This window comes from Leuciscus leuciscus (genome assembly GCF_965113295.1).
Source record: "Leuciscus leuciscus genome assembly, chromosome: 1".
NCBI classification, from domain to species: domain Eukaryota; kingdom Metazoa; phylum Chordata; class Actinopteri; order Cypriniformes; family Leuciscidae; genus Leuciscus; species Leuciscus leuciscus.
Window position 1 is genome coordinate 9,874,456 of NC_138725.1, and position 13,672 is coordinate 9,888,127.

Below are 13,672 nucleotides of genomic sequence, written 5' to 3' on the forward strand. Positions count from 1 at the left end.
AACTGGGAAAATTCCATGTTTGATACATTAAAACCAACATTCAAACCACCACTTAAAGGGACATGCCAGCAATCAGTGTAACTGGAAAGAGTGGAACATTTTTTTATCAGTCTAAGCCAATCAAATACCTTATAGGAAATTAACAGCATGGTAAATAAAAAAAGGATTTATATACACATATATAATGTGTGTGTGTGTGTGTGTGTGTGTGTGTGTGTGTGTGTGTGTGTGTGTGTGTGTGTGTGTGTGAGAACGATCAAATAGGAAAAATTATGCATGTAATTTCAAAGTGAAGGCTTAGAATAGACCCTATACTTAAAATCACTCTTTTTTTCTTCCTTCTTGGACAACCAACCAATCACAGTCTTCAAAAGATTGTGTCATACATAGCAACGGGGTCAACCCCGCCTCCTTACTAAGATGAAAGTTTTTGTCTTTTCCTTACTCAGAGTTGCTCTCAGATCGGTCCCGAATCGCTTTTAAGCTAAGACTCCTACGTAAAAGTTTTTAAGCTAAATTAAGAGTTTTCTTAGAGGATTCTTAGAATCTTTATGAATACGGGCCCTGGTCTTTCCTTTATTTTTTCCTTTATTTTATTTTGTCACTTCGGGGTAGATGCGCGAAACAAATTTTCCCAACAACGCTTTATCTGTAGAGTGGTAAAGGGATCCTCCATAGGGAGAGACTAGTTGGCACTTCAGCACTGCGTTGTCATCGGGTCCTATCAAAACCATTCAAATTGCTCCTAAAAAAGACATGCGCTTTTCGGCAATATATGGCTTTATTGCGGTTATTGTCATGCTTTCCGTCAGTAAATGACAGCTGCTTTCTGGCAGAACAGGAAGGAAGGATTTGCACAGAGAGATACAAAGTGTGACCGGTTTGAGGGTTTCTGATTGCATAAAATAATAAAAGAAACGAACAAGTTCATGGCGAATGAAGTGGTAATGAATGAAATGAAATTTTATTTTTTTTTCTTTCCTGTCAGACCCGATGGAAGAGAGCGAGGAGAGTGAAGAACTGAGTGAAGTGAAGGAGGAGAGTGAAGAACTGAGTGAAGTGAAGGAGGAGATTGAAGAACTGAGTGAAGTGAAGGAGGAGATTGAAGAACTGAGTGAAGTGAAGGAGGAGAGAGAAGAACTGAGTGAAGTGAAGGAGGAGAGTGAAGAACTGAGTGAAGTGAAGGAGGAGAGTGAAGAACTGAGTGAAGTGGAGGAGGAACATCATGTCAAACCTGGAGGAAAACCCTTGAGTTGCTCAAAGACTAAACAGACATTTTTAAAGAAAAGAAGAACCAAGAAATCTTTCACCTGCACTCAGTGTGGAAAGAGTCTCACAACCAAACATGGTCTTGATGCTCACATGATGATCCACACTGGAGAGAAGCCGTTCTCATGTGATCAGTGCGGGAATAGTTTCAGTCAATCAGCACACCTTAAAGAACACATGAAAATCCACACTGGAGAGAAGCCGTTCACATGTCATCAATGTGGCAAAACATTTCTTAGGTCATCAGACCTGAAGAGACACCTGAGAGTTCATATGAAGGAGAAGCCACATTCATGTTCTGTGTGTGGAAAGAGTTTTTCAATGTTGCAATCTTTACATACACATGAGAAAACTCACACTGGTGTGAGAGAGTACATGTGCTTTGAGTGTGAGAAGACTTTTACTACAGCGGACGGTTTAAAATTGCACCAGAGAATTCACACTGGAGAAAAACCTTACAAGTGTTCACACTGTGACAAGATATTCAGTCAGTCATCATCTCTGAAAACACATGAGGTGATCCACACTGGAGAAAAACCTTACAAGTGTTCACACTGTGACAAGAGATTCAGTCAGCCATCATCTCTGAAAACACATGAGAGGATCCACAGCAGAGAGAAGCCGCACACGTGTGATCAGTGCGGAAAGAGTTTCTCTTTTAAAACTAACCTGAAGCAACACATGAAGATCCATGCAGTGGAGAAACCACATCACCTCAGTCTGAGATCACAGTAGCTCATCTTTATGTGCTGAGAAACATGTTTTTTCTACGTTAGTTTCCCAACAGCCACGATGAGCGGCAGGACATTTTCACATTAACACGAATGTTCGGCACCAAATTCACATGAGATTTGTTTGTTCGGACCAATGCAAAAAAGTCAGTAAATGCAGTGTCAGTCTCTGACAGTAGGTGGCGCTCATGGAAAAACGGAAAAACAACAGCGCTGCGCAACTTTCTGGACGTTTCTCAATATGCGTTCTTGTCTGTACTTGTGTTCTTGTGGACTTTTTGTGGACATTTTGGCAAGAATGGTTAAAAGACCCGGAAGTGTTCTTGACATGCCCATTTTACAGAGGATGCATCGGTTGGTAACTTGTGTGAACTTGACAGCAGAAATATCCCAGCATTCATTTCGGCATTCGAGGAAAGAGAGGCAGGTTAATACAGCAAGTCGTTTTTCATCACTAAATTCACTTCTGAGAATCAACTGTGTAGATTTCAAATATTGGCATTTTCACGAAAATTTATGGCGATACAGTAGAGATCAAAATTAGAGAACAATTAAGAAACACTTGATTATTTTCAGAAATATTGTTAATCTTCATTGCTTGAAATTTGAAGGATCATTTGCTGTGGGTATACCATTGTTCTACTAGCATTTTATTACAAAATAACCAAGGTAGTTCACCAAAAACCTTTATTTTGTGGAAAACACTGCGATCAAAATTAGAGAACAATAACCATTGCAGCACAAAAGAAAGCATTACAACTCAAATTTGAGGCTTACAGCAGTCACAATTTAGTAGGAAGTGTAGAGGCCCTTGCTTTGAATGACCTGAGCACATCTGTGGCCACAGGACATCACTAGATTCTCACACTGCTCTGGTGTGATCTTGGTCCACTCGTCTTCCAGTCTCTTCCAAAGTTCGGTAACTGTAGTGGGTTTTTTAGCCATAACTTTGTCACCAAGGATTTTCCAAAGATTTTCAATCGGGTTTAGATCAGGACTCTGGGCTGGCCATTTCATTATTTCAATTTTCTGAGTTTCAAGGTACTGCTTTACCCATTTTGCATGAAAATTGCATGCTGATTGGGAGATGCTTGCAGGGATGGAACCGCATGTTGCCGAAGGAGGTTCTGATAAACATTTGCATTCACCCTGCCATGCAGCTGTATAATAGGCCCAACTCCTGCTGCAGAAAACATCCCCCAAACCATGACACTTCCTCCTCCTCCTCTGACTGACTTCTTTACGCACTTTGGGTTCAATCTTTCCCCAGTTTGACGCCGAACATAATGTTTCCCATCGGACTCAAATAAATTAAACTTACTTTCATCACTAAAGTGAACTTTTGACCAGTTCTCCTCTGTCCACACAACATGCTCCTCCGCAAAGGTTAGTCTAGCCTTTTGATTCTTTCTGCTGATGAGAGGCTTGGTCACTGCAGAGTTAGCTTTCAGTCCAAATCCTCTTAAACGACGAGACACTGTATGCCGAGACAGAACCTTACCATGTTCAGCTCTGAACTGGCGAGCAATTCCAGCTGCAGTGTTGAACCGATTCCCCATTGAAAGTCTCTGCATCGTCCTGTCCTCTCGTGCATTTGTCTTACGTGGACGACCAGCCTTTTTGGGGGACTTGAATGAACGAGTATCTTTGTAAAGCTTCAATATTCTAGAAATCACCGATTTTGAACGACCAATTTCTGTTGCAATAGCTGAAAGGGTCATCCCTTTGGCCTTCATCTGGACAACCTGGTGTCGTAGGGTTTCAGTCACCTTAGAGCGGCTTGCCATCTTGCAAAGTAAGTTAAAATTGGAAAGTTTGCTGCCAGTTAAATAAGGTGTGCCAGATAATTAAGGAAATTAGCACCAGGTGCCACATTATCACCAATAACTTGGACGTATCTAAAAGAGTTCTCGTTTAATTTTTATATACTGTAGTTCTAAATACATTTAATTTATGAAATATGCAAAAAAAAAAAAAAAAAACTGCTCTTTTGCTCTTGTTTGTTTAACTTTAACTACGACTAAGCAGTGACCTTGAAATTTAGGAAATAGTATGTTGTTCTTTAATTTTGATCTCTACTGTACATTACATTGTAATGTACAGTTGTAGAGTAATCCCTTGAGCTGAGGGTAGGTGTTGAGGCAAAAACAAACAACTAACAAAACAGCATCAGGCATAAGAGACTTCATGATTCAAATTGTCCTTAAAATATATTTATTCTTGCAAGAATAGTTCCCAGTCCATCCACAGTCCAGCTGCAGGCGGAGTGAGACCCAGAGCAGAGGTTGGCCAGCTTCTTTATAGTGTTCTTTTCAAAGCTATCTCCTGTCACCCACCCCAAACACAAGGAACAAAAGGGACCCCCCTTGACCCCGGGAATCCTCTCACCTCTGAAGTCACACACACACACCCTGCAGCTGTATCAACATCACAAAACTCAAAATACAGCAAAAGAACGCATGGCATTCTTTTGTTAAATCATTGAAAATAAAATATAGAGAAAATATCAATTTTCCCATAACAATTCCTCCTCTTTATCATTCTCTGATAAACAATTTGGTTTCATTAACATTAGGTATGATTATAACATCTTAAAAACACCCTTGTTTCTAATTCTGCATCAAACCCATAAATGATAAGAGTTGTTTCAAGTCTTTACATCACAGTTACCTTTCATATCTGATTTTTGTATACCTGATCACTCTACTTGAACTTTGAAAGAAATAAGAAAAATAAACAAATAAAAATAATAACTTTAGGAGCAAGCAAGTAAACATTTTATCTGAAGCCGGGCTAAATGGATAAGCACTGCTTCCGCATTCCCGATAAATCGGACCCTCAGTCACTCCAGTATAACTTAAAGCATAGTAAGAATAAAGGATATTATAATACCGAAAAAACGTAAATGATTATAATTTCAACTTCTGTTACTCGTACCATCTGCATAATTTTGTTCACCCTTAGGATAGACTGTACCCATTAATAACAAAATTATCAGAATAACACATACAATCATAACACTATGTATTCAGCCTTTTTCAATTAATCACAATAATTTGTCAGGAAATGGTTTTACTTCTAAAGCTATATTTAATTAAAATCTATTTAATAAAATCTAACCAGAAAAGTTTTATAATTTGATCATTCGTTGTTCGAAATTATTCCCTGACTTTTCCATTACATACCTTCTTTCTTCTTATCACCATACTTCACATTAATTAATAGATCTTCTACCATTAATTGGTCAACATTTTTCTATGTTCGTTGCCCCATGGATGTTCCATCTTCACCATTTTGACACTTTGCGTGCCGTTGAAATGGTCTTTCCACCGTTGGCAAGGAGAGGTATGTTTCTAGCACATCCTTGATTCCTCACTTTATTCTTTGCGTTGGCGTGTGGGGTTGCTGACGTTGGTTGGTATAGTTTAAGGTGAGATGCTTGGACCCAGGTCTTCACACTCTCCAATCATTTTCAAATCCTTACAAGATTTTCCCTTAGATCACGATCGCACCCCCACTGGAATGAGTCGTTTACTGTCTGCTGTCACCTGTGAAAGCAGACCTTAAGTGATTTTGTTAGTGACCGCTTGTCTTGTCGTCCCTTTTGGTGTGACCTGTGGATTCAACAGCCTGAAACATTATTGTCACCAGATAATTTTGCTCACTGAATAGCACTCAGGGTCCTTGTCCCCTGAAAAAAACATTCAACCCACATTGCTCATGTTAACAAAACAATACAGAATCAGTTCTGTTTGGTTCAATCCATCCTGACATCCTGCAAAATGAAAATTTTAAGTTAGGCATTGCACAGGGTTAGGCACTGTTTCTTCACTTTGCTCATGCCATGTGCGCAAAAGTCTGCATCTTCTGTAAAGAAAAACAAATGTTGAGGTTATTGTCACATAGTTTTCTTTTGTCTGCTGTGCTGTCGCATCTGCCCTGGCGTTTCCTGTCGAAACAATTCTTGTTATTAGCACACTTAAAAAAAATACAAACAATGCACACAGCAATTTTGTTAGGGGGAAGAATGGCTTTTTGCAGGGCTTAAATCCAGTGTCCTTCCAACGTTTATCTTCCCACCTGTGCAATGGCTTTCAGCAAATGTGAACCCCTTAGTAAACCATATTTGGCAACTGTTATCATCCTCCTCTTGATGCACGAGATCTCATCTCATGCATCAATTTAACATAATAAGATTCTCTTACATTTATCAGACGCTTTTATCCAAAGCGACTTACATTTCAAGGTACACATTTACATTCTTATCAGTTCTTGCTTTCCCTCGGAAATCGAACCCATGACCTTGGCGTTACAGGTGCCAAACTCTAATGTTTGAGCTACAGGAAAACTGCCAATATTTGTTCATATTTATTTGGTAACATTTGTTTGGATAAAGTTTGCTAACCCAAACGTTGTCCTTCAGCCAAATTTCCTTTAGACATCTTCCAGTGAGAGGATTTTTCACGAGTGAAGATATTACTCCGCCAAGTCGAAGTGCTCATAAGGACTTGCTATGGTATTCCGCCATACAATATAGTTATCCATTTTACACGCTTAGAAAAGCGCAACGTTTTGTTTTGTGTCACCGTCCTAGGTCGAGTTACACTACGCGAGTAACTGTATTTAAATAGGGAAAACGTGGAGGTGTTTGGTAGCTTCTTTTCTTGGCCCATATTGAATGAACTGAGTGAACAAAGTTTCGCCGCGCGCCAGAGCGATTGAGTGCACGCACTGAGACGAGAGAGGTATGTATCAACTCGTCTTAGTTAAGGGAAGAACATAGTTTAATATGAAAAGACGGTGGAGTATCCCTTTAAGCTTCTGTTCATTCTTCCTTTATTGTTCTACTGCATTAGCCACATGGTCACACAATTATTTTGTTGTCTTTGAATTCAGACCCACGAACTGCTATAAACTGCACAAGAAAAAGTTCGCGTGGCTGTCGTCCGATTTGAAAGTCGCTCTAAAGGCTCTTTTCGCGGTTGTGGCTTGAGTCGACTTCAGTGAGGCGCGGTGGTTTATGGGAAGAGTAGTTCCTTCGCTCGGAAATGAAAATATGTACACAGTCTTGCAGAGGTGTGGACTCGAGTCATGTGACTTGACTCGAGTCAGACTCGAGTCATGAATTTGATGACTTCAGACTCGACTCGACAAAATGTACAAAGACTTGCAACTCGACTTGGACTTTAACATCAATGACTCGTGACTTCACTTGGACTTGCGCCTTTTGACTCGAGAAGACTTGCTACTTCCCATGAAAACTGGGGAAAAAATGTTCACACGGCCACGCCGCTCTGTTTATCTGCAACTGTGAAAAAATGTGCACCACCTGTATGCATGCAGAGAGCACCGCGCTGCCTGCACGACATCCAATCACTGTAGTCCCACGTTGTTTTGAAATCGACAGCATCTAAGCAGGCACATTGCAAGACAACCAATGAAGCGCAACAAGCAACAACGCATGCTACGAATTTGAACGAATGCTAAGCCCCTTATCGGATGTACCGTAACTTACTGCTACATAGCTGCCTCTCACGCATTCACCGTGAGACACACGCAATTGACACTTTTCACACGCTCTCAGCCACACATCCATTTTCTCACGCACAGAAAAATCGCGAAGCAAAGAGGACACGGAGACCGACAGACTAGACAGAGCAGGTTAGTAATGATATAAAAAAAAATCTCTGCTCTCAGATTCTGTCCCTTTTATTACGAAATTCAGACAATAAATACCGTTTTGGCGCTTGTAAATGTGACACGACAGATCCCTAGCGGCACGTGAACCGATCATCTCTAGCTGATAGTAAATGACGTTAAACACGAATGAACACTGTTGAAATATACAGTACAACTTACCGAAATGTATATCCCTCATACATAATATCGACCCATCAATCAAAGGGGTCAATAAAACAGTTGGAGAAATGTTAGTTGACTAGAAAAAGGGCTATAGAGAGTATTTTGCTAAATATGTGTACTATATTGCATGTTTATTATATTTGTACTCATATCATTAAATAAAGTTGTTATTATGATAAAAAAAAAAACGCATTATATTTAATTTGTGTTATTTGTAACCTTAAATAATACTGCCAGCTGATAGGGCTCTCTGTATGTTTACAGCATTAGGTGAGTTGTTTTTTTCTTGAGAAAAAATAATGCCTATCTTGTGTAGCCTACCTAATATTTATCCAAATGAGTCAATATTAAATCAAATCACAATTATTGAATTGAACTGAAATAATAAAAAAGTGTAGCTTACCAGAAATTGAACCATGTGTAAACATTGTCACATGTTGTCACTAAACCTAATAAAATTCAGTTTAGTTACTTAAATGTTTTGACAATCACAATACACTTATTGTGATGCAAAAATTACATCACAATTATTAATAATTGCATCACAATTGCACCTGTATTTTACTGTATTTGATTAATGTCATTGTATAAAAAGAGGTTTAAATAAATGCAAATCTTACAGACATGCATGATTTGTATACGGTACATTTTATTTCTGTGGTAAGAAGACTTGAAATGACTCGAAACTAAAATGGTAGGACTTTGGACTCGACTTGAGACTTGTTGGCTTTGACTTTTGACTCGACTCGGGACTTGCCTCATCTTTGACTCGACTTGACTCGGGACTCGAGGGCAAAGACTTGAGACTTACTTGTGACTTGCATAACAATGACTTTGTCCCACCTCTGCAGTCTTGTACCTTTGACTTTTTTTGGATTTTCTCGTCGTTTTTTCACTCGAAATAATATTTTGTATGCCTATGAGTTCAGCCGTAGCTGGTTATCCTCAGACATGCTCTAAAACTCTTAAGATACGGATTTTCCAAAAAGTCAATGGGAGAAATGAATGGGAAATTTACTTCCGGCACCGAAGCGCTCTCGGGCTGTGGGCGGGACTGTGATGCTCTATAAACTGGTAAACTTTATATCCATAAAACGACTCTGATGTAATACACGACTCGGACTCTGACTGTAATAAAGTGCACATTACTGTTGTGATCAGTAACGTTAGTCCTATCACTCCGGAGACTGTAAGCTGGATCACGGACAATTGGTTCAGATCCATCCTCGAGTAATAACGAGAGTAAATGAAGACTGCAATTTTCATTCTTACATCCAACAACAAAACTCCTCAATCTCTTAGGAGACATTCGTGTCTACAGCTGCTCCGGCGTCGAAACACTGGCGGACTGTGTTTAGCTCACTCAGGGCGGGTCTACGCTAAAACTGCAGTGTCCGTCAAACACCATGTAAAAGTGAATTTTGTATAACAGGTGCCCTTTAAGTCACATGATCAATCTCACTATTTTTTTAAACGTGATTAGCCTAGTTCAGATTCTGAAATATTAATTATTCCTCTCGCATCATGTCTGTTAGAAATGAAACTTGTTTGTGTTTTAGCAGAACTCCCAGAAAGCATCTGGAAGGAGTGGACAGAGAGAACGCCAGTGATCCAGAATCTGCAGAATGAAACACACACTGAAGAACAAAGAGGTCGGTGTTTATTTTTGATTCCTCATTCATTCATCATGATGAAGAACATGCTGATGCTCACCAGATTTACATTGTTTCATGACCAAACTAGTGATTTATAACACAAATCATCTTCATGACATTAAAATAGATCGTACTCGTGCACAGCAGTTGTTGACCAGATATGATGGGATTAAAATGTCTATTGAAGACTGAATATTGACTTTGAGCTTCACTTTTTATTTCACATTTGTCTCTCATTTGAAATCTCACTTGATTTATTGTTTCTTTTAGATCTGATGGACGTGAACGAGAAAGAAAATCTGTCTCCTGCCCTCAGTGTAAAAAAAAACACTTCACATGGAAAAGTCTAAAGGTTCACATGAGAGTTCAAAGCAGAGAGAAACTGTGAAATGTGATAAATGCGGGAAGAGTTTCACTGGAGCCTCCGTTCTGAAATCATTCTGAAGAAGAGCACCGGAAAATTACCCCGGAAAAAGCTTCCGTGTTCAGGGAGCTGAAGAAGAGGCCGTAACACTTTCAACAGAGACATGACTCGAGTCTGATATTAATTTTAACTTGTTCATTGTTTGAGATTGTCTCTGTTCTATTCACTTTTAATTAAAATATCATTTTATCAACAGCTTATTGTTATTGTCCAATTTTATTTGCATCAGGAATAATTTCATAATTTTCATTTCTGAAAGCTAAGTATTACGTTTGCTTCTGGAGCTTCCCACCAAACACAGAACATTCCCCTAATGTTAGAATTTGGTTCCTGATTGGTTAGTGTTTTGGGAAATAAATAATAATGTTCTAGGAATGTTCTTTTTTATTTATTTTTTGCAACAATAAAATAACTAGGGATGGGCAGGAGTACTTGTTCGTGACAGCGATGCTGGATCATGAAAACTATGTTAGCCCTGACTTTAAATATTTTTCTATTTTTCTGATTTTTTGGATTGGTTATTGCAGCATTTGGGGGGCAGTACCTGAGATCTGATTGGTTGGCGTTAGACTGCACGCCTTCCAGACCGGCAAAATAAAAGGAAGCTAGATTACAGTTAAGTGCAAAATGTGCAGCGCCAATCTGTCATTTACTTAGCATCATAATGAGAACACTATTGTAATCGATTAGAATGTTGTAAATGATCCGTGCTTTAGTTGACCGTGTATCAGTGTGCTGTTAAGGGAATCCACAACGACAGTTATACAACAGACTAGAGCGGGCAAGTTCTTGTGTGCATTCTTGCCCTTTTGTGTAGATGTTAGTTGTAAGATTTACTTTTATTTTATCGATCTGATTAATTTCATATATGAAGTGTTTGGTCAATTATATTAACCAGCTAGCAAAGCGCTGCAGGTGATAAATGTGCTTTAGTTGTCCGTGATCCAGCGTTATTAAAGGGTTAGTTCACCCAAAAATGAAAATTCTGTCAGTAATAAATCACCCTCATGCTGTTCCAACCCCGTCAGACTTTCGTTCATTTTCATAAAAAAATTTTCCACCGAAATTACCCGGAAGGAACCAGTCCCAGGAACTTTTTTTGCCCCAGACCAGTTTCTTTCGGTCTAAAGTACCGGGAAGGTTATGCAAATTAGCCTGGTGACGTAGAACTGCACGCGAATGCTCCTCCCAGTCTGTGACGGACAGTAATCCGTTGAGCGAAACGTTAATAATAAGTATGGAGGAGATTCAAGCTGTTCTGCTTTTGTTTGTGATGTATTGGTTTACTAACGAGCTAATTAACAGAACGGCAGGAAAGAGACACGAGCACTGATACTAAAGCGTATTCAGAAAGCTCGTAATGCTAGATATAAAAAATAAAGAATCGAACAAAGAAAAGTGAAAAAAAAAAAAAAACAGCCAAAAGATCAGAAACTCTTTCCAAACATATATTGATATATAAACACTATTTACATAAACACATGCCAAACAATAACACCAGCCAAGCAAACAATCCCAAATAGCAACCGTAGGCGATCATAAGAGGAATCTGGAGAGCGAGTTAATGGTAGGTACACGAGTCAATTTCCTCAGGGTGAGATCAGACTTGTCTGTAGTTTTTAAGAGGTCATATAGATGTCCCTCCTACAGAAAAGTTATTTTCAGTCCTTGGCTAATGTTATTACGGCCTCCAAAGGGAATCAAGGAAATAGGTCACATGGTGCGTAATCCAGGAGTAACATAACAGCATAAAAATCCTCTACAAGAAAAAGAAATACAACAAATCACCTCCTCATCCATAAACAAACAATTTATTTACAAAAAAAAAAACAGGTCTCCAACTAAATCAAAGGTATTCAACAATCAAAACATGAAATCACATCACTTACACAAGTGGCCTTATGCCTTGTGCAACAAAATTTTAAAATAACTTTTCAACGCACTGGCGCTCAACACTAAACACCGCAAACTATCGTCATCACGGATCTCTTGCTATAATACAATACATCACTCCCAGCTTGTGGGTTATTATTATTACCGTATGGAGTAAACCAAAAACAGAATCCATAGTACACAATTTTTAAACTTTTATTAAAGATGTTATGTAATAATCTCTTAAGTAATTCACTTAATCCAGTATCTTTTCTCTCAGCAGACTAGCGTTACTGTTGTTAGCAGTTAGCACTAATCATTAGGCAGGGAGGGGCTGTCTCTGGTGAGGGGGAGGAGCTGAGTAAATCTATTCTCACGTCACACAACAGCAGATTCGTACAATTCAGATGTCTTTAAATATAATTGTGACTAGTCGAAACTGAATAAGTTATATCTCTAATTACCTTTGAGTATGTGTGACACATCAATTGAAGATATCTATGACGTCATTACAGATTACACAGTAGCACACAGAACAACAGGCTGAATAGGTGTCCGGTATGTTAACGCAACACATTAACAGTTATTCAGCCACACAATAGCATAAGAACATATACCTGGGAGGCTGAATAGGCTTAATTAACATAAGCAAGCAACAAGCAAGTTACCAGTAAACAAGTTCACCAAGCTCCCGCAATCTCATTCCACATCATTTTCTTCATCCATGGTGTCACTTCTGAACAACTCCGCCAACTAGAGCCCCCTCTCGCGGCTGTAAATTTGATATAAGCCGCACCTGACTATAAGTCGCAGGACCAGCCAAACTATGACTTATAGTCTGGAAAATACGGTAGTCAAAATACATTTATGACTATCCAAAATATATTTATGGATAGTCAAAACTTAGTTTTATATGCTAAAACGGCTTGCCATAATAATGCCTACACAGTAAAAACAGAAGTGTTAATTCAACTCCTATAGAGTTGAATTTGACTCTGTTTCAGATAACATTTGGTCCCACTCGAAATCAGTGTAAAATTTACTCTTTGGTCAGTGTCAAGTTTTTAGAGTTAATTCTACTCAATATTGTGTAAAAAATAACAATGAAATGTGTAAAAGTATTTAACACTGTAGTTTAATCACACTGTTAAGAGTAATATGATTACACTGTATATAGTTAATTTAACTACAATTTTACTTTAAAAAAATGACACTTAAAGTGTAATATTTACTTTTCATTTCTCTACAGTGTTTTAAAAAATATATAAATCATAAGATGCAGTTACTGAATTATAGAACTATCAACTACTATCAAATGAAAACAAGCACAATAACACTAGATCACAGCACTCACCATTTATTGTAAAAAAAAATAGAGCATTTCAGTGTCAGTCAATTTACATTGCAAACCCATTGCCTTGTCTCTGACAGAAACATATAACATCATAATGTTTACCAGAGAAAGCAATATGGCACGACAAGGAGAGTTGTGTCATTCCCTCCATATGACATTTGTATGTCAAAAGGCCTAGGGTAATGCAGGTTGTCGACATGAAAAAAAACGAAATCCTGCTTTGATCTGATCACCTCATATGCATGGTAATGTTCTTGAAAAGTTACTGTAACTAAAGGCACTGTGAGTAGCAACAGTTTTTCACACATTATCAGAACTGACTCAATCTGATAAAACACAGGCACTTCAGATTCAACTTTGCCACAGATAACTAAGTATGGGCGATAAACAAACCCATTATGTTTAGCCCAATTAACCTTCATAACCTGAATGCTACTGGGCACTTGCATTGCCATAGCAATTCCAGAACCTCCTTTTACCATATTTAAAGACACCATTTTTCCTG

At 38.6% G+C, this 13,672-nt stretch overlaps 1 protein-coding gene across 6 annotated transcripts in view; it reads left to right on the forward strand.

Moving 5' to 3' along the window:
• Positions 1–10,136, forward strand: part of LOC309492401 (uncharacterized protein) — a 31,352-nt gene extending 21,216 nt beyond the window's left edge. For 3 of the 6 annotated variants that reach the window (XM_082161356.1, XM_082161355.1, XM_082161351.1), the window contains 2 exons: positions 989–9,514; positions 9,788–10,136. In XM_082161356.1, coding sequence (XP_082017482.1) covers positions 989–2,004 — 1,016 coding nt within the window. In that variant the 3' untranslated portion in view covers positions 2,005–9,514; positions 9,788–10,136. The remainder of the gene's footprint in view (positions 1–988; positions 9,515–9,787) is intronic. The other 3 variants (XM_082161353.1, XM_082161354.1, XM_082161352.1) reach the window with 3 other exon arrangements.
• Positions 10,137–13,672: the final 3,536 nt, after the last annotated feature.